Genomic DNA, 20,371 nt, shown 5'->3' on the forward strand with positions numbered 1-20,371 from the left:
TGGGCGGGCGGCTGTGTGGTGCTTAGTTGCCAGCCGGGTTAAACCACAACAGTGTGCCATGTACAAAATCATATCACCATGAATATAGATCTGACAGTCTTTCACACCAAGAGAAAAGAGTGAACCTAGTCCCTGTGCGAATTACTGCAGCCTACGTACCACAGCCATATATGCCACCTGACTTACAAGAAAAGAAGAATTGGAAATATCATGGCAGCGAGACTTGCTGCAGAGGGCTTTGCAAAGGGCAGATTTGAAGTTGAGTATAAACGTGCTTGACATTTACACTCACATATAGAAAAATATCATGTCAAATGTTGTAACTTTCTAGGAGTCCCTGTGATGAAGCAACACTCCGCTATACTGTATACTAAAAAAGTAAACATCCAAAATATGGCATGTTCTCCAAAAATTCAGTCTCATTACTAGAAATGAAGGATTGCCAGTAAGGGAAAAAATCTGCAAAGAGAAGGCTTTATCTGAAGGTCTCTGAAGCAGCTACTAACGGAACATGTAGGTTTGAAAGCCAAAACACAAACCTGTATCTCATAGGGCACATAATACTTACACACTCCTTCATGTGAGTCCTTTCCAAAGCATCCCAGATTTGTTCCTCACTGTACTGATTGAAAGGATCCAAGTTTGATCTGGAGGGAGAAGCAGAAAACAAAACCAGAACTTTTATTCAGCAATGAATGGCAAAACAACAGTGTGCTAACTCAATGATTCCCATTTAGCCTTCCACTGACAGAATTTCCTTGCCAAGGAAGTCTGATGCTCCCAGCACGTTAGGGTTAGAGTAGCCAAAGAACAAAAGAGTAGAGATGGAAGACAAAGATACAAAAACTTAAAGCAAATCTAAATGGAAAGCAAGACTTTCATAGAGGATGATCACATCCATTCTGCACTGGACCAGCTGAAATCATTTAGCTGTGCTTTTTCTGTTTCAAAAACAGAGAACAGAAGCTAGGATGCCTGAGAACTAACATCTCACCAGGCACCTATTTGAGTTCAACTAAAGGTGGTAGGTAGCCCTCTTTTGGTCTCACTAACCTCACAGTGCCACTGAATAGCACAGGTTCCTGAGGAATTATTGAGAGTTTGCTGCGAAGATCTGCTAAACCAATGTCATTTATCTTCAGGCCATCAATTTTAATGCAGCCTCCAGACAGTTCAACCAGACGGAAGAGTGCCATTCCAAGGGAAGACTTCCCTAAAAATGAGGCAGGAAAAACACTACTAGTGTTTCTACAGTCATAGCAACTTTGAGACGAGAAAGCATTTTAAAAGCTGTCTATATGTAAGAAAAGTGCTTTAAAATACCATAAGGTCCTGGCAAACAATACTGGTAAATGCTGGGGCTCAGCATTTAAACTTCTAAAGAATTGTAGGGCCAGCTCCTATTCTCTTCCCACAGAAGCCACCCCTGCTACCAAAACCTTGCCATGCAAACCAAACACAGCAATATTAATTGCTTATTTAGAAACTCAAATTTTGGAGCCGGTTTAAGTTATCTCACAATGAGGATTTTGATTCTTCACATTACAGACTGCTGAGATAGCTTAGAGCCAAACCTGGCTGGAGCATTAGTACAGAAAACTTTCAAGACAGTCAAATAAGCTGCAGTGAGCATATTGTAGGTAGTGTTCTGTGCTGATAAGTGGCTTGGGGTGTTAAACATTATGAGCACACTGGCTCAGGCATAGTAGGATATCCCTCTACTTTAAATGAAAACTTATTTTCATTATTGTTTACAGGCATCCTACTCGTGTATGGACATGAACAGAATCCACCATTGGCAGATTGCTGGAACACTGCTGTGCAGTTAACAACTTATGCAAACACAGAGAAGACAGAGGAGAACCAATATGACTGCCTGTCCTGGTTTCGGCTGGGATAGAGTTAATTTTCTTCATAGTAGCTAGCATAGTGCTGTGTTTTGGATTTAGTACTAGAAGAATGTTGATAACACCCTGATGTTTTTAGTTGTTGCCAAGTAGTGCTCAGACTACTCAAGGACTTTTGGAGCTTCTCCTGCTCGCCCAGGTGCATAACAAGCTGGGAGGGAGCACAGCTAGGACAGCTAAACCCAAACTGACCAAAGAGCTATTCCATACCGTATAACGTCATGCTCAGGGTGGGGGAGTTAGTCGGTTGCAGGGAGAGTGATCGCGGCTTGGGACAGGCTGGGCATCAGTCAGCGGGTGGTGAGCAGTTGCGCTGTACATCATTCATTTTGTATATTCTGTATATTCTCCTACCATTTTCATTATTACTATTATTATTATTTTCTCTTATTAAACTGTCTCTATCTCAGCCCACGGCTCTAACTTTTTTTTTCTTCCCAGTTCTCTCCCCTATCCCACTGAGGGAGGGTGGAGTGAGCGAGTGGCTGTGTGGGGCTTAATTGCCAGCTGGGTTAAACCCCGACACTGCCCCACTCTATTCCATTCCCATTCTGTAAAAGTAATGATTTAACTCTGCTTAATGTTTCCTTACCTGAACCTGTCCTTCCCACAATGCCAATCTTCTCCTTCGGTTTGATAGTAAAGGACACTTTTTTAAGCACTAGAGGGAGGTTCTCCCGGTACCGCATCTCTGCATTTTCAAAAACAACTTCACCTTCCTGTGGCCAGTCCAGAGGAGGGGTTTTATTCTTAATTCGAGCAGGAGCTTCCAGGGAAAGTGTCTTTAAAACAAAACCAGAAGTTCAGTTTCCAGAAAACAAAATACCAGGAAGGAAAATTATCAGTTGCAGCTTTCAACAGTTCTTCCCTGCAGACTCAGCCCGCATCAGTTTATAGCAGCTTTATGATGAGCTGTGTGGCTGGATGCGGGCCCAGTGGTTCAGAAGTTTGCTGTGTTACATTGACCACACTGCTATTCCCATCCTGTTGCCTCAGTAATTATACTGGTCCTTCTATACAACAATGTTTTTCAGCAGTGGAATTAAAAATATATTTTAGGCCTATTATTTATGAGCACAATCCTATTGAGTTTTGTAGCACTCCAAAGATTGGATGAAAAATCTGCTGTATTTCTACATCTCATTTGCTATGCCATGCCAAGGTCACCTCTTGATTCTGACAGAGAAGAGAACGTTCACATGACACATTGCACAAATCCTACCCTTCTCTTCCTCATTTTCCCCTGTTCTGTTAAATCACTGAGTCAGTTGGGCCCCTTCCAGGTTGCTCACTTTTGCTATTTTACTCTGCCCCTTAATAGGTCCCTCATTAAGCAGTTCACAGATTAAAGAGAAAAGCAAACCAAACATGTGCCTTTATAGCATGTCTAGAACGAAGCCAAGGTCACTTTCCTGTATTTGGCAAAAGTAGCCTCAGAGAATGGCAGAAATCCTGTCATGGGATTCATCTCATGTAACTTTAAACACATACAGGCTCCGTCAACTCCTTTATAGTCACTACAAAGAAGCTAGCATTTTTGGAGTGCAATTTTTCTCATTCTAATATAAACACTTATAATGGGTAATAAATTGCCCTCTGGAGATAGCCATTTCCTACACTGGTGTAGAAAGATCCCACAGGGATTATGCCAATTGTGGACATCTGCAACATCTAGTTACAGGCAGATTAATTGTACCCCAAGGGTTTGAGAAAAACAGCAGTCTTCTACAATAGTACTCCAGTTCTTTGAGCATGGTGCTCTTAAGAGCAACCTCAGGGCCCACGAGGAAAGAAGCCAAGCCTGGGACTTAATAAAACACAGAATCTGTATGGTGTTCCACTGCTCACCCACCCATTCACTTTAGACTCAACCTACTTCTACAGTTTCATAACAAAATCGCTGTCTAGAGATCCAAATAAGAAAATCATGAAAAGCATTGCTTAACAGTGATAGAAGATGAAAGACAGTAACTAAAAAAAAAAACCCACAAAACCAAAAAAACCCCAGCCTACAGCTATAGGCTTTGCCACTGAAGACCTGACAGTGATAAACCCATCTCAGTCCAGCGAGAGATACCCAGCAGTATTTGGCACACAGTTCTCAGCTTGTGTGGTCACCAAGTCTTCCATACACAGAAATTTTCTACTTAGATGCCACAAGAGGAATGGGGGAGTAGACAGGGGTTTTTTCTCTTCAGTATTAAATCCACAGGCTAAAAAAAATTCTACAAATATCAATTACTACGTAGCCCAGATTTACCAAATAGACATCTCCCTCTGAAGTTCAGAGGGAATGTGTATTACGTATTAAGTAAAAAAGCCTTTCACCTCAAAAAAAAAGAGACCCAGTAGAACACTTTCTCCTGGCTACACTTTCCCCATTCAACCTACACACAGTTCTGCATACACAAGTGTTATGAAGAAAGGGTTACAGATAACCATAGCAGCTTGCTAAGCATTTAGCCTGGCACATTTCTCATGTTTGCAACGAGAGCAATTCCTTGACTTTTTAAGCATAAGATAGCTGTGGAAAAAGAAGTAGACTTATTATATGTATTGAATTTCCAGTTACCCCTTTCACACTTTTCTCTTTACTGAGAATGTCAGCAAACTTTCAATATTCTTAGGTAACTTCAGTGATACCAGGCAAGCAATGCCTGTAAGCTTAATTACCTACCAGCTCTTGTGCCATTCATCCTGCCATTATATACATGCTTCATAAACCAAATTCACTCTGCAGTATTATGGTACATGCATTAATGTGTTTACAAGATCAGAAACATACATTCTATACTAAGGCAGACTATAGCTGACTTTTCCTCTTATGCCAGTAACAGAACAAGCAACAAGAAATTTTACAACAGGTAGTTGAATGTATTGTTGTCCTACCTTGATATAGTGATCAATCCTCTCCACTGAGGTGAAGCGAGCTTCTGTCTCTGAAGCAAGTCTGACTGTAAACTGGAATAAGCCTGTTAACTGAAGTGATAGGAGAAAAAAAAGACAAATTTAGAGAGCTGTGATTTATTACTGAATTAAGAGATGAACCTAATGGACAGTGTGCCCAGTAGGACCAGGGAAGTGATTGTGCCCTTGCACTGGGCACTGGTAAGGCCACACCTCAAATCCTGTATTCAGTTTTGGGCCCCTCACTATACAAAAGACATTGAAGTGCTGGAGTGTGTCCAAAGGAGAGCAACAAAGCTGATTAAGGGTCTGGAGCACAAGTCTTATGAAGAATGGCTGAGGGAACTGGGGTTGTTTAGCCTGGAGAAGAGGAAGCTGAGGGGAGACCTTATCGCTCTCTACAACTGCCTGACAGGAGGTTGTAGCAAGGTGTGGGTTGGTCTCTTATCCCATGTTACAAGTGATAGGACAAGAAGAAATGGCCTCAAGTTGCGCCAGGGGAGGTTTAGATCACATATTAGGAAAAATTTCTTCACCGAAAGGGTTGTCAAGCACTGGAACAGGCTGGTCAGTGAGTCACCATCCCTGGAGGTATTTAAAAGATGTGTAGGCATGCTGCTTAGGGACATGATTTAGTGGTGGAATGGCAGTGTTAGGTTAACGGTTGGACTCAATCTTAGAGGTCTTTTCCAACCTAAATGATTTTATGATTCTTGATACAAGTACTCTTGGCATTTGCCACCATATAGCTAAGGTGGCCAAGGCAAATTAATTTTAGTTAATAGTTAATTTTAAAATAACCATAATTTATTAATCACTTGGAAAGCCAACAGTTTAGAAAGGTTTCCCACAAGCAACAGCTTTAAATATTAGCCAAGTTTTGTAAGTTCACCTTACTACCACCAGGAGGCAGAAAAGGACAAACAACAGCTCTCATAGCAAGTATTCTGAGCCCTGAAGTCTGTCTAAGCCACACAGCTGCAACACTGGATGCTGTTCGCTGTGTGGGCAATACATTAAGACATCAGTTCAGCAGACATCTGATGTATCATGAGTCCAATTTCTGGAAATATCCAAGAAAATTGCAATATGCAGCATATGAAGAGCCTCAAACGGTTTCTACTTCATAATTTAAAAAGAGGCAGCTCCCCATAACAATAGCCTTAAGCACCTGGCTCCTCATAATTTGTGATTTGGCTGCTAGCAAAAGGTCCTAACTCTGAATTGCTTTCCTCTCTGTTACCAAAAGGGGTAACAGTATCTTTTTCCATTCTAGTGCATTAAGGAAAGTTTTCAATGGTGTGTTACTTTTACTTACTATATTAAATGAGAAATTAAATATTACAGTATGCAAACATACTCACCTGCACAGCATATGAGATAGCCAGCCCAGCATAGGCAGGAGGAATCTGGCCATGCATTAAGACAATCATAAGGCCAGTGGTTGTGATAAGAGCAATGCTGATAATGTCCAGCCGTACAGCTAGCCAGCGCATTGCACAGCTGAACAAGTAAAATGGTGCTTGATTGTCATCTAGGAGCTCCTGATACCTGAAACAAATACAGGAAAGGTTAGTAGGCCTCCACAATCCTGATGTTCTACAAATAGCAGAGCTACTTAAACTCCTGTTCCAGTATCAGAATTCAGGGTGAAAAGACTAGTATGTCAATGACAGTCTCAAACTAGGCCATGAAAGCAGGGTTTACAAACTTCCCTGAATAATGTTAGATACCTACTTAGCTCAAACTCTTGGAAGTCAAATTACCAAGTTTCTGCGTACAACAATGAATTATACTGGGAGCAAATCAAAATTCAGGGCCATTACACACCCTTTCACCACAACTTCACCTATGCAAGACCTCCCAGAGGATGTGCCATAGCTGCAAATTACTCCATGGGTAACAGCAGCAGTGCTTCAGAATATGGACAAAATACATGCTGTTTGTTACAGAAGTGTAATAAGGTTACACTAAGTATTGATGGGACTGGTGATGCTAATTAAAACACATCAATAACCATTTACTTTACAGTCCTGACACTGTGGTGCTGAGAAAGTGTATTTCAGGGGAGACACTTGAGAGATTCACAAAGCCAGTAACTGAATTTTCTAATGGTGCAATTCAGTTTTACACCCATCACTCTTGCACAGTGTGTGCAGTGCCTTAGTGCTCTAGCACCAGCGATGCTAAGGGACTGCTATTTGCATCTCTGCAACCTTCATCTAAGCTGGTATAGCAGTGTCCTTCCAGAGCTTCTGTTGCCATTTTCCCTGTGCTCCCATGCTGTTGGTCTTGTGACCTTGCACCTGCAAAACCCTGATATTGTTATGGCAGTTTCTCATGGGAAGCAACTAACACTCACGTGAGACACGTTTCACTTTCCCTCACTAACATTTGTTTTTGCAGATTTTAGTACTAGAGGAAACCAAGCACAGTGCATAACAAGGTGGCTAACAATCACTTAAATACTTGATAAATGCTATCCAATTATACATGTGCACAGAGACTAACAGCTCATCAATATGCACACTGAGGTTTTGTTAGCGTGCTCTAACCAATACTAACACCACCACAAGGAGAAACAACCAAAATAAAGTATGAGCAGGACCTGATGAAATGTATTTACTACTAGGGAAAAAGCATGGCCAAAACATTGCCCTCACCATTATCATTGCCACATGCTGCACTGCAGAGAACCCCAAGGCAGGCATTCACCTGGGACACCATCACTGTTGTTCACCATTGGCTACTGAGGAGTTTTCCCTTTCCCTTCTTCTTGTTCTCCCTTATTTTTTCCCCCAAAAAGTAACTTCCACTCTTAGAGCCAATGTATGCCATCAGCTATAGACCCCGTTAATAAATCTTTCTGAATGTAAACATGCTGCACCCTGCTTTGTGCTTCACCACTTTCAGATGAATATCTAGACTGACCTGTGCAGAAATTCCTGTCCTTTGTGGTAGGCGTGGATTGTGGAGAGACCCTGTATGCTAGATGTAATATGAGACAGGAATGGAGACTGTGTGATGTTGTCCAGGCGCTTGAGCTCTCGAATAAATACTCTGGAAGGAAATAAGCACTTTTAAGTGACGTGTACAACGACCATATGCCAGCCACCACATTGATGTATATATACTTGAAGAACCTTACGTCCTTAATAGGTCAAAGAATCCCTACTTTTAGTCAAAGCAGCTGATGCACTTACCTAGACACAACATGCAGAACTGTGAAGAGGACAATGAGGGGCCCCACTGCCACCAGGAACCAGGGGAAAACCCCAGAAATCACCCCCACACAGAAGAACACAAGGATGACATTCTGGATAAACATTTCTGCTTGAAACGGCAAACGAACATCAACTGGAAAAGACGGAGGGAAAAAGAGGAAGATCTTGAAAACAGAAAGCTAAAACCACCTTTATAAAGCAATTCAGTCCAGCTGTACATCATCACAGACAAGGACAGTGATTTCTCATGGCTTATTCAAATTAAAAATGTACATTTTCATTAGGGGTGCTTTTATCTTCTGAGATACCAGTAGTCTTTCCAATTATTCCCATTTGCAGAAATAGCACTGATGCAACTCTGACCCAATTACCACCTTTGCTGCACATTAGCTTCACCCTGATACTCTAGGTTCTCCCTGCATTAACTGCTAAGAGTCCATCTGCAGTCTGTAGGCACAAAAGCAGCTGTACATTTTCTTCATTGTAAGTCATGGACAGACTTGAGATACCAGCTGCCTTCTAGAACCATAACCCAGGTACATCCCAATTCCTGCTTTGCCTATTACAAGTACACACATGGCAATGGATATAGGGTATGATCACCCCAACAGCAACAGACTGGAGAGTATTAAGGAGTTAACTGGGAGATCTGAGTGTGGGATCTACAACACACAGAGTGAGAGATACCTTCATCCATGTCTTTGGAAAACCTGTTGAGAATTCGCCCGGTGGGTGTAGTGTCAAAGAACTTCCAAAAAGAAGAGCTCATCATGGAGCCTTGAGGATGCTCTGAGAGTTCCCTGATAATGCAACAAACATTGCAGCATTATGAAAGGATGTTTGCCTTCCTGTCACTGCTCCTCCCCTGGGCACCAAAACATTCTGCTCATTTTCTCTCTCCAACCATAAGTGGTTTTTTTCTTGCATTCTATGCTTCCAACCAGTGGAAGGAAGGTATTAATTCAGGAAGAAGTTTAACAGAAAAGTATGGTGCAGCCCCAAGAGATGACTTATGGAAACTTCCTATGGTTCAAAAGTTTCTCTTGGGAGGGGACCAAAAGAACCCCAGTGACAGCAATATGCAGAGTACGAGGCAGGGGATAAGAAAAGCAACAGCACTGGCACATACCTTTACAAAGACAACACCACGAACAGCTTTCAGGATCAACATAACCACCATAGACAGTGCATAGATGCCAGCATAGTAATGCATGTGAGGGTTATCTTTCATACTGTTGCTTATGACAGTATCATTTCCCAAAGTCACAGTGGTGTTCTGCAGAAAATTCAAGGTTTCAGTGAATAGTTAAGACAAGGATTAAGCATGTACACATTACACATGGTAGAATTTAACTGTCCTCTGTCCCCTCCCACCATATTTGGTATTTCTTGTTTAGTAGTACTTCATTAATCTTTGAATACTTCAGAAAGTTTTCCCTAGCAGAGATACTAGATGTGCAGATTTGTAGCCCTTGGCCTTTTTCCTACAATACTTTGAAAATACTATCAACAATACCTACTTTATTTGATTCCTAATCTCTCATTTCACGCTTATGATTTCTTGTGTTCTTCTGAACATAACCAGATACTTGCATACCACCACTCTTATTACAGAGCAATATTCTTCTTAGATAGGTTGTACATTCTCTTCTTAGCAATCATGGTTGTTATTTTCTGCTAGTATGCAGTAAATTCTTTACTGTCACACTATTGTACGTTCTCATTCTCTCTCTTTTTTTTAATCTTTAAGTATATTTAAGGACCTCATTGCTTATTTTAATATTGTCGGCCATCTGCACTTCATTGTTTCCTCTCTAAGGTTAGTAGTTTGCTCCCCTGACCCCCCCCCCAAAAAAATCTTGCAGTTATATTTGAATATCTAAATGCAACAAGACTTGCAATCAAAGCCCCTAGAGTAGGAAAGTCCCAAGCCATCCCAGGTTATCACAGTCTTCAAAGCAACTCCCAAAAGTCATTTGACTTAAAGCCATATACTTTAACAAGATTATCCTGTTAGATGTAAGGTCACATTCAAACAAAAAACAACACTAAAATTAGTAATTCCTCATGCAGCTTGTTGGCCCCTTTCACATTTTCACTTCCTTTTCTCAGACTAACCAAGACAAGGAACAAGAGGGCAGTATAAAACCACATGAGCTATTATATCTATCTTATTAGTGGAGCTCTCATTCTTGGGGATGAACTCTCTAGCGAGATCACCTCCCAGAGAGCCTTACAACTTGCTTAAATTAGGAAGCACCATTTGGTCTCATAGGACTGCTTGGGATTAGTCTAGCAAAGCAATCTCCCTCCCTGTTAGATACAAGAGAGCAGAAAAGCTATTTATCTTACTCCACTGCCTTGCTTGATCCAGAAGCTCAGCCACCAGTTGCTAAAAGCTGTACTGCCCACATTCAGCACAAACAGTGCCATGATGACAAGGAATGCAAAGGGGCCTCCAGCTGCCTGAATGTAGATACCGTAAACAGACCAGGGGACAGAGCCCTTGCCTTTCTCTTCCAACTGGACCAACTGGCCTGTGAAACAAAAGAGGAGGAGGGAGTGAGAAAAAGAAAGCTGTTCCATGAAACTTCTGCAAGTTTGTGAATATACACAAAATACAGAGTTCTTTCAGAAACAGACATTGTTTAATACATAGAACTCAATGGTTCAAACGGTTTTTCAAAAAGTCACATTTCCTCTGCAGAATCACATCATGGTACATTTGAAAAAGCATAATCAGCACAGACTTAAGTACTAGGCTGGTATCAGCCTCATGATTGCTTTTTAAACCCTGCTGAAGTCCAAGTTAACATTAAACAGAGAGAACAACAAAACAGGGGTCAGATATTCCAATTCTTCATACATAAATGTTCCTGCCTAGAACTCTGCGAGTACCAAGCTATACACATTGCCCTCTTAGGATAGGAGAGAGAGGTGATATGGGAGACAGGGTACTCCTTTGTGCCATTGGCATCTGATCAGTGGCAGCCTGACTGAACTTAAAACCATGGTGCAGGCATCCATATTTAATGAATTAATTAATGTTCTTTGCCCACTGCCTGCGTCCTTTCAACCACGCTGAGTGACCAGGATTTGAGACAGCTTTCAAAACCTGAGAGGTACATTCATAATACACTTGGAAAGCAAATATTTTGAGCTTATTGGTGTGTAAAATAATTACAGCCAGAAATCTGATTACATAGTTACCCTCTTCCTTCTTTACAACTTTCTCCTTCTTCACAGACCCTGTTTTGGTACTTTTATCCTGGGGTCTTTTCAGTGAACTGTTTGTGTTCTTCTTTATATTAATCTGCAGGAAAACAATGACACTAAACATACCAGAGTAATTTGCTTTGACATTTTCATATCTGAACCCAAACTTTTTGTAAGCTGCCTCCTAAGGACAAAGGCTTTCAATAGTTTAGCATTCATATCAAGGAGGATATTCACTTTGCTGTTATTATGGATGACTGACAACTCTGGTGGATTAAGTTCTCCTCCTAAATGAATCAGTGACACTATGTGTGTACATGATAGAGGAATGACACCCCTACTACTGAGAGATACAATCCCCCTGTGCCTTCTAAAAATAACTCACAATTTTATTAAGAGGCTTTTTTTCCCCAAACACCCTAGTGCTTCACTCAGGAAAGCTCTCATGGACATCTTTCAAGGACAAAGTCCAGTTAACTTGGTCTTCCAAGTATCAACTATCCAAACACTAAACTGCACACACAATTACTGTTCTAAACCCAGCCATCTTCCCACAAATGGAAGTTACTACCTGTTTAGAGACAGCCTGCATTAACTGAAACTCCCTACACAGCATCTTCAGGGTCCTCTTCCCACACTTTACATGAGAAGAGACATCTCACATGTCAAACCACAGAGAATCTAACTTTACCATCCATTTCTTCTTATCCCATTGGGAATGCATATTAATGCTCCTTCCATGAGCTAGTGTTTACAGAAAGACAGTGAAGGTCAGCCAACCATGCAGACTGGAGAACCTCATGCAACTGTCATTACATTAAAATGGCAGAACTGTAATCTTCATGCCTCAGAAAGAATATGCAGAGTAACACATTATATTTTTTTGCTTCTTTCACTAACAACTCCCAGGAGAAAATTTCACTGAACACCTATCTGTGTATTTATCACAATGCTACCTTTTCAAAGACTTTTTTTTTTTAATGTCTGCAACTTGTGAATAAGGAGCCTCTTGTCTCTTAAAAAATAAACTGTTGATGTGCTTTTTAATTTCTTCTTACTAAGAGAAAACACACACAACACTTAGAGAAGTAAATCGTCATCAAATAAAAAGCAGCGAAGTTGCTTACTGCAAAGAATAACTTCAGGAAACAAACAGGAGAAAGGTGGGGAAAATTAAATTGCTGAATATTTAAATGCATGTCCTACTGAATGGTTCTTGTTATTTTCTAGGTTTACATTTTTTCCTCCAGCTAAAATACTAGAGCACAAATCCAAGTTTTCATTTACAGCCATTGTTTCATAACAGAAGCAGTGTCAAGCAACATTATTTTTTTCAAAACCCCCCAAAACAAAGCATTTTCAGTTACATTTCAAAAAAGCTGTCACATCTAACTTTTGTCAAGCTGTGTCACTTTTCCTGTGCCTCAGTCACACCCTATGTGAAAAAGAAGTAACAAACTAATAAGAATTTTTTTCAGACAAAGGTTGGCATTAGAGGTAAACAAAGAAGTGAGGTGTACAATAAGAGACAACAAGCTTCCTGCTCTGAGCATCACCAGAGGATACAATATATTACTTTCATGTTCAACTCATGAGCTCATTGGCAGAGTCCTCTCTACTATGCATTCCCTAAATACAAACCATGACTGCAAAGATGAAGTGCTAATGAAGCACAGATTATTCTACAGGCACAGATTATTCTACAGGAAATCTATTGATCAGATCAACACATGAACATGTGAAGCCATTTTCCAGTCTTCCAACTGTCATTTGGTTCATCTCATCAGAAAAGTCATCATTCAGAGCACTTTAAAATAAACAAATATTCCCTAAATACAAACCGGGACTGCAAAGATGAAGTGCTAATGAAGCACAGATTATTCTACAGGCACAGATTATTCTACAGGAAATCTATTGATCAGATCAACACATGAACATGTGAAGCCATTTTCCAGTCTTCCAACTGTCATTTGGTTCATCTCATCAGAAAAGTCATCATTCAGAGCACTTTAAAATAAACAAACAAGTACCTCAATATGTGGTGTTTCTCCCAGCTGTAGGTTATTAAAAATAGTTGCATAGTCCCCATTTAAATTCATCAGTTCCTCATGACTTCCTCGCTCAGTAATGCAGCCTTCTTTCATGAAGATCACTTCATCACAGTCAACAAGATACTGGAGAAAATGGCAGTAAGAACAAGTCTTATCATTATGTCCAATAATCACACAATCCTTTTCGGTAATTTATAGACATTTGCACGCAACTGCAACTGTTTCTCTGGTAAATTTTCTTTAGACATGTGTTACCAGTCCAGATCAGACACCATGCAGTACTGGTATAAAATAAAGAATTAGATTGTCCTTGATGCGTGTTTGCAAACCTAGTTTGTAAAGGTAAGCCATGCATCCTATAGACGAGCAGGGTTGTGCTGCAACACGTCAGCACATAGAAATTTCCAGTATGAAGGCAACTTGGACTTTTCAAGAAAGTCAAGGAAAGAACGAGAGTTGTAGTACCTGAAGCTGATGAGTGATGAAAAGGACAGTCTTTGACTTCAGGTGCTTCCTTATTGCACTGTTAAAAATGTGATTTCCAACATGAGCATCTAAGGCACTAAGGGGATCATCGAGGATGTAAATGCTCCTGTCACTGTACAGGGCTCGAGCCAGACTGATTCTCTGACGCTGTCCTCCACTCAGATTAGCCCCTCGTTCACCAATCTGTACAGACACACAGCTGTTATTTTATTTCTAAGGCACCATGCAACACAGATATTCAGAGCTCAAGAGGTCACCAGAATGAAGCAGACCATAATATTTTTATTTATATATATACACACACACACACCATATTATATATCATTTTAATATATATATTCTAGTTTTAGTTTAGTTTGTCCACTTCTTTGTGAAATGTGCTATACATTCAAACTCAAAGTTAATATGCTTGAAGCGTGGCAGTACTTTTTTGCTTATTTTCCTTTTTTTGTATTAACATAGCCATGCTTTTTCCTTAGCTATTTTAAATCAAGTTCAAATAGGTCCCATTAAGGGAGCTAAATTTACAACACAATAAAAAAATCCCAAATTGTCAACATCTGAGTCAAAAACATGGCACAACTCTCTGTGGCCCAGGGCCTGCATTGATAAGCTCAGCTCAAGAAGGTGAATTCAACAGCTTTGCTTATATGCATACCAGACCGATGTTCCCCTCACTCCAATCTAGTCTACCAAACCAAAACTCTACTTTTCTCCATCTACTAATTAGTTTACTGTAAGCAAAATTTATACCTCTGTCAGGTCCCCATTTGGAAGGATGGCTAGGTCAGGCCTTAGACAGCAACCATTCAACACCGTATTGTATCTAAAGAACAATTAGATACTTAGTAAGAGCACTCTTTGTTTTTCCCCCTCAAGTATCTAGCTAGTACAGCATTATCTCACTTTCTACACTAATAGCAGATATTCCAGCAGCCTAAAACAGATGATCTGCCTTGGATTCCCAGAAGGAAACTGAGGATAATAATTAATCACCTACTTCTGAAGTACAGTGAAGGTAAGGAGGCAATTTCTTTCCAGGGACAGCTAGCACAGGCCTCAGGGAAGGCCCCCACTGGGGGAGGGCCATGGAAGGTGCCAGTATATCACAAACAGCAGTTGCTGTGTTTAAAGAGGGCAAGGCCAGGACAGCAAGAGCAAATGCCACTTCAGTGCTGCTCCACAGCAGCTGCTAAAAACAGAGATCAGACAGTACTCCAGCATGAGGTATAGCCCTCACTGCAAATGAGCAGTGACAGACGCACTGGCAGCCATCAACCAGTGACCACGTGCAAGAGATGCAGGCTCTTAAATGAGACTTAAAGGAGTCTTAAAGACAGACTCTAAAAGGAGTCTTTAGCTGCAGTGTACTCTGCATTAAATTTTCCCACACTTGGGCCAAGAATTATTCAGCCTTCATGAAAATCAGCAAACAGTTCTGACAAACCTTTCTTCGTCGTATTCCTTGCCAAAAAGAATGTTGTCCCGAAGCGTAGCATTGAGAATCCAGGCCTGCTGGGCCACATATGCAAATGTTCCACTTACTGCAATGCTACCCTCCAACAGGGTCATCTGAAATTAAAGATAAACTGCGAAATTATGCTATTCCATATTTAGAATAGACTTTCTTCTACAGAGCGCAAATAAGTGAAATAGGAGATAGGAAAGAGAAGAGCAGAAGTAGTCAAAACAGAATTCTCACCTGTCCTAAAATTGCTGAGATAAGTGAAGTTTTTCCACTCCCCACACTGCCACAAATTCCAACAAGTTTTCCCTAGACAGGAAAAAAAAAATATATGGCATTCATTTCTTACATTCTCCATCCCTTTCAGGGTTTGGACTGCCTTTAGTACCTCTGAGGGAACAGTTGGACATTAATGACAGCTGAAAAGGGAAATAACAGACAAAAAAGCAAGACAGACAGTATTTTAACTCTCAAATAATAAAGAGTGAATACTATCCCATAGTGGACTAATACTGAATCAACTCTACAGGTAAAAATGAATGTATTTTAAGATCAGCTTCCCTTTGACTGGGCCTGATACAGGCACAGAGAATGCTGTACTCAGCCAAAAGCACCAAGGTCTGCCTGAACAGAATGCACCAAGATGCTTTTGAGAGTGGTAAGGAAAAAGATAAAGAGGGAAAGACTGAAAGAAAAGCAGAATTCAGGATATATGGGTCCAGTAAAACTCCTTGCCTATGAGATGCAGTTTTCTAACGAACAGGTACCAAGAAAAGGCTAGCTAGAATCCAGTCACTTCAAAGAATTGCTCTGCAATAAAATGGGCTGGTTGATACCCACCACATTAAACACTGAATTAATCAAAATTACTTTTGTTCCTTTTGTAAAAAAAGGTAAAGCAGACAGAAAGGGTATAGAGCCACTTGTGGAACACATTGCTGGCCTCCCCTCATTTACAAACTCATAGAAAATTAGCCTTTACATTTTCAAGTAACTGTGTACTCCTTTTTTCAATACTATTTTTTAAACTATATGCATCCTTCTCAAAAGTTTAATATACGGGGGTTTATATTTTAAAATAGTTTAAAGCTTTCCCTCTGTTCATATGACTACAGGAGACAATTTAATCATAAATATATTGATAAAAGCATGGATCCCATTAGTACAACATCCAACTGCTGGACTGCAAAACTTCTGTATTTGTAGAAGATGTCATGTATTAAGTTCAATGCTTTTTCTTTGACATTTTACATGCTTTTACTATCTTGGAATGAGGACTCCAACTACTTCCAAATTCTTGAAAATCTTTGTGTCCTTCTACTGTACAAAAATTCTCAAGGAAGAAAAGCACATTCTTCAAAGAAAAGCACCATTACGCTCCATTAGAACACCTAATCACCTAAAACGTTCACCCAGAATATAGCTGAAACCCTGCAAAATTGTCAAATGGCTGCAGGAATACACTATCCACCAATACCCCACTGAGATCCCTGTTGCCTTGCTGATTCTTTAAGCTCGATGGCTCATATACTGTACTGAGAGCTATAAGCAGCAAAACCACCGGTTAGATGTGAAACCTATACAACCTGCAGTTGTTTCATAGGCTGTTTGCAAAGATCTAGACTGCTAAAATGGCACAGCTGTTTACATCAAGATCAGACACTGCATCCTGGATACTGCAGTTGCCATGGATATTACAGGAGAGCACAAAAGCAGTATGCTCCATTTCATGCAGAAACACACAGCAGTCTATTCCAAGGGACAGCTAAAAACGAGGTCAGATTTCCTCCTTTCTTCTCTTACCTTTTCTATCTCCAAGTCAATGTTGTAGAGAGTCCTCTGAAGCCGAAGGTTAACCAGGTGGATGATTTTGTTCTCCTCTTCGGGGCTAGGATGGTCATCATTGTCCACTAGAAGATGGCCCTTCTGCTCTGCCAGCACAGCTTGCTGTCCCTCATTCTGCAGCTTCATTTTCTCTTTCTTGCCCTTGGTGACTTTCTTGTCTTTTTTCACTTTGGGGGTCAACTTTGGTGAGCTCTGGACGCTGGCGTGGGAGAAGTCCCAAGCCAAGGTAGCATTTTTCACCTCTATCGCGGTGTGAGGATTGGCTGGTTTTTTCTTTATCATATGAACCTCTTCCATTAGAAATAAACTCTGATAGGAGTTGTGAGAGAGGTGTAAAGATGAGACACCTGATCAAGACTGGGAGACAAGCCTATGGCACACTCACGCAGCAAAACACATCAGGCTATATAGTAGGAGGAAGCTGAAGAGCAAAAGGTAGCTCATTAGTGTAAACTAACTCCAGACTTTTACAGAACTGCAATACTCTGGGTGCGATATGTGAGGGGCTTATTCTTTTAACAATGTTTGCAACTGCAGCTCTGTAATTTCCAGATTAAAACCACATGAGTAGAATGCATGGGTTGGAGAGGAGAGGTCACTTTGAGGAAGAAGTGACTGACTTGTCCTGCACACCAACTCATTATGGAAGGAGATGGAATGACTTTTAACTTCAGCCTTTACCCTTCAACTTTTCTGCTGGGAAAAAGTCATCTCACAAATTTAGCTGACCTGTCTTGGGCTGCTTGACAGTAAGAAGCCATCAAGTCTATTGTACCATGTTTTCCACCACATCCATCAGTATTTAGAAACAACACAGATTAGGAAGAGATTTTTCACACAGTTTAATTACGAGACAAAATGTTTTCCATTTACATAATTTATGTTTTGAACTAAGAAGCCTTTCGTGATTAAAGACTTCTCAATTCTCAGCCTTATTTACTCTTGCAATTGCTATGCCCGAATCATACATTCATAATAAAGCTCATACTCATTTACAGAGCCAAAAAGTCAGTTACATTTTTACTGTGATGTTAGAGTATCCCCACCTTGTGTTACACTCCCTACAAAGATTATACTGTTTACAGTCAAACTGGGAGATATTACAATTTCCCCTCTCCTCTTCGCCCCCAAAACTCTCTTCAGTGCATTTGGATTTAAGAAAGTTTGATTTAGGGTGACTCAGAAGATGAAACAAAAATGCTCAAAAGCAACATGATCTCAAAACCATTCTGCAGATCCCATTCTCATACCCAGATTTGTTTCATGAATGCGTGACACAGAATCCATCTATCTGTCAATGTTTATGGAATCCTATTTGGAAATTTCTGTGACATGCAATGCACTGTTGTCTTCAAGAGAGAAGACAAAATAAAGGCCTGTCCTCTGAGTCCATACTGAAGTATACACAGTGTATTCACTTCACAGGGGCTGAAGAATGAGATAGGATTGTTTGTTGTAAGGGTTCTCATTTTCTGCCATAGATTCAGTTTCATCAGATCACAACTGCATTTTATTCATATAGTGGAGTTTCAGCCACTTAATCTCATCCAGAAATGCAAAGCCTCAGTTTTTCATGACTACAAATAAAACTCTACTGGTTTGTGCAAAGCTGCCTACATAATACATGACATTTCCAAAAAGAGTTTCATTAGCAAAACATGAAATTTCATTGCAGACATGTTGCACTGTCTTTTCATGCAGGTGGTCTTAAAAGGGAGTTTAAGAATTCTTATACTGTGAGCCATCCAGCCCTGTATTCTCTCTCTTACAGTGGACAATATCAAAATCCTAAAATCTTTAAATAAGAGTATTTTGCTTCTCACACTGGTATTATCTTAAATTTCTAACATTCCTTCACTAAATTTGTATCTCTTTTGCAGAATCCAATAATCTGGAGTGCAAAGTGTAAAGAAAAAGAACTCCTCAGTCATTAAAACAACATTACCTTCCAAGCATTCCCTTAGTATCTATTATACACATTCAACACTCCACACTTACAGTTAAAACTGCAAGGCCAAATGTCTGCTTACCTTAAATCTGTCAACAGAAACAGATGCCTCAGATAGAGACTTCACTGAGAAAGGTGTTACTTTTAGAGCAAAAGTCATTGAATTGAAGACAGTGACCACTGTGAATGCCTAGAAATGAGACAAGAAAGAGAAAACACTTGGATGTAACATATTAACAACTTCAACCTTCTAAAAGCTAACATGTCACAGCAGCAATTCAAAGCCACAGAAAAGGCTCACAGTCCCAGAATAACCATTTAAATATTCAATATATTATCAAACAGCAGAAAACAACAGATCTACCCAACTCTTCTTCTCCAGTGCTTTGTAACAGACCAAGACAGACATCTTCAGTGTTTGTAAGTCTACCAAAAGCAGCAGCTAGCAAATTCTGCATTAGCCTGTTATTTGTGAGGACCCAAGTTCAAATCCTGTTGTAAGACATTTTTGCTGTTTGCATCCAAGCACACTGTAAAACAAAAACATCCAGTAATCCCAATGCCCTATCTGAATAGCAGACAGGAGTGCTTGTTTATGTTCAGCTCAAAACCTGTCCTGGGGAAGGTCAGGACTGAAACAGCACTGAGCTTTTTGTGCAAAATATAAGACTACATCTGCTGCTGTCACACCCATGGCATGTTCACTTCTGTGAGCAAAGCTACAGCCTGGCCACACAGGCACAGCCACAAAGCAAAGAACATGATGAAGAGAAATGGCTTAGCAGAAAGAATATTTTCAATGCTTCAATAAGTTACCTGAGCTGCTGTAAGATCGTAGCCAAGGATCATATGGACAGAAAAGGTAACCACGCTGGCAATGACTACAACTATGGGAGCCACGCCTACAGTGATGCTCTGGAAGTAGCCCGCACGCTCTAAGATTTTACGTTCTTCCTCACGAATTTCTAGAAATATAAATAAGAGCACATTTGAAGTATGATTTGGGGGGTACATACACAAAAAAACACTACCATAGTACTATAAACACTGAGTAAGAGAGGCATAAATCTACGCTTTAGCATTTACCACATCATACACCTTCTTATAAAGACTGCAGTTACAGAGAAGCAAACTATAATGGTCTGTAAATCTCCCATAAGAAAAGTTTTTCTACTTTATTTAAAACTGGAGCAGCCAGCACATTAAATGATAAAAAACTGAACAAAATTTAATAATTTAAGATTAGTGCCAAACCACAAACATCATTATGCTAGAACGTGGGACTTCAGAAGCAGGTCTGTTTGTCCAATCCATCATGCGTA

At 40.3% G+C, this 20,371-nt stretch overlaps 1 protein-coding gene and 1 long non-coding RNA gene across 2 annotated transcripts in view; one reads left to right on the forward strand and one right to left on the reverse strand.

Moving 5' to 3' along the window:
* LOC118451827 overlaps positions 1–1,878 on the forward strand; it is a 7,409-nt gene extending 5,531 nt beyond the window's left edge. The window contains exon 4 of the long non-coding RNA XR_004841394.1: positions 1,758–1,878. This is a non-coding gene — a long non-coding RNA (uncharacterized LOC118451827). The remainder of the gene's footprint in view (positions 1–1,757) is intronic.
* Positions 1–20,371, reverse strand: part of ABCC5 (ATP binding cassette subfamily C member 5) — a 49,702-nt gene that overhangs the window by 6,018 nt on the left and 23,313 nt on the right. The window contains 20 exon segments of the mRNA XM_009634384.2: positions 569–647; positions 1,054–1,213; positions 2,500–2,689; positions 4,797–4,886; positions 6,179–6,365; positions 7,746–7,874; positions 8,018–8,171; positions 8,726–8,793; positions 8,795–8,838; positions 9,168–9,314; positions 10,391–10,575; positions 11,249–11,351; positions 13,285–13,428; positions 13,771–13,974; positions 14,545–14,617; positions 15,239–15,363; positions 15,494–15,565; positions 17,060–17,410; positions 19,132–19,239; positions 19,866–20,014. Of these exon segments, the coding sequence (XP_009632679.2) occupies positions 569–647; positions 1,054–1,213; positions 2,500–2,689; positions 4,797–4,886; positions 6,179–6,365; positions 7,746–7,874; positions 8,018–8,171; positions 8,726–8,793; positions 8,795–8,838; positions 9,168–9,314; positions 10,391–10,575; positions 11,249–11,351; positions 13,285–13,428; positions 13,771–13,974; positions 14,545–14,617; positions 15,239–15,363; positions 15,494–15,565; positions 17,060–17,410; positions 19,132–19,239; positions 19,866–20,014 (2,762 nt within the window).

Source organism: Egretta garzetta, unplaced genomic scaffold (genome assembly GCF_000687185.1).
Source record: "Egretta garzetta isolate BGI_Z169 unplaced genomic scaffold, ASM68718v1 scaffold172, whole genome shotgun sequence".
Taxonomy (NCBI): domain Eukaryota; kingdom Metazoa; phylum Chordata; class Aves; order Pelecaniformes; family Ardeidae; genus Egretta; species Egretta garzetta.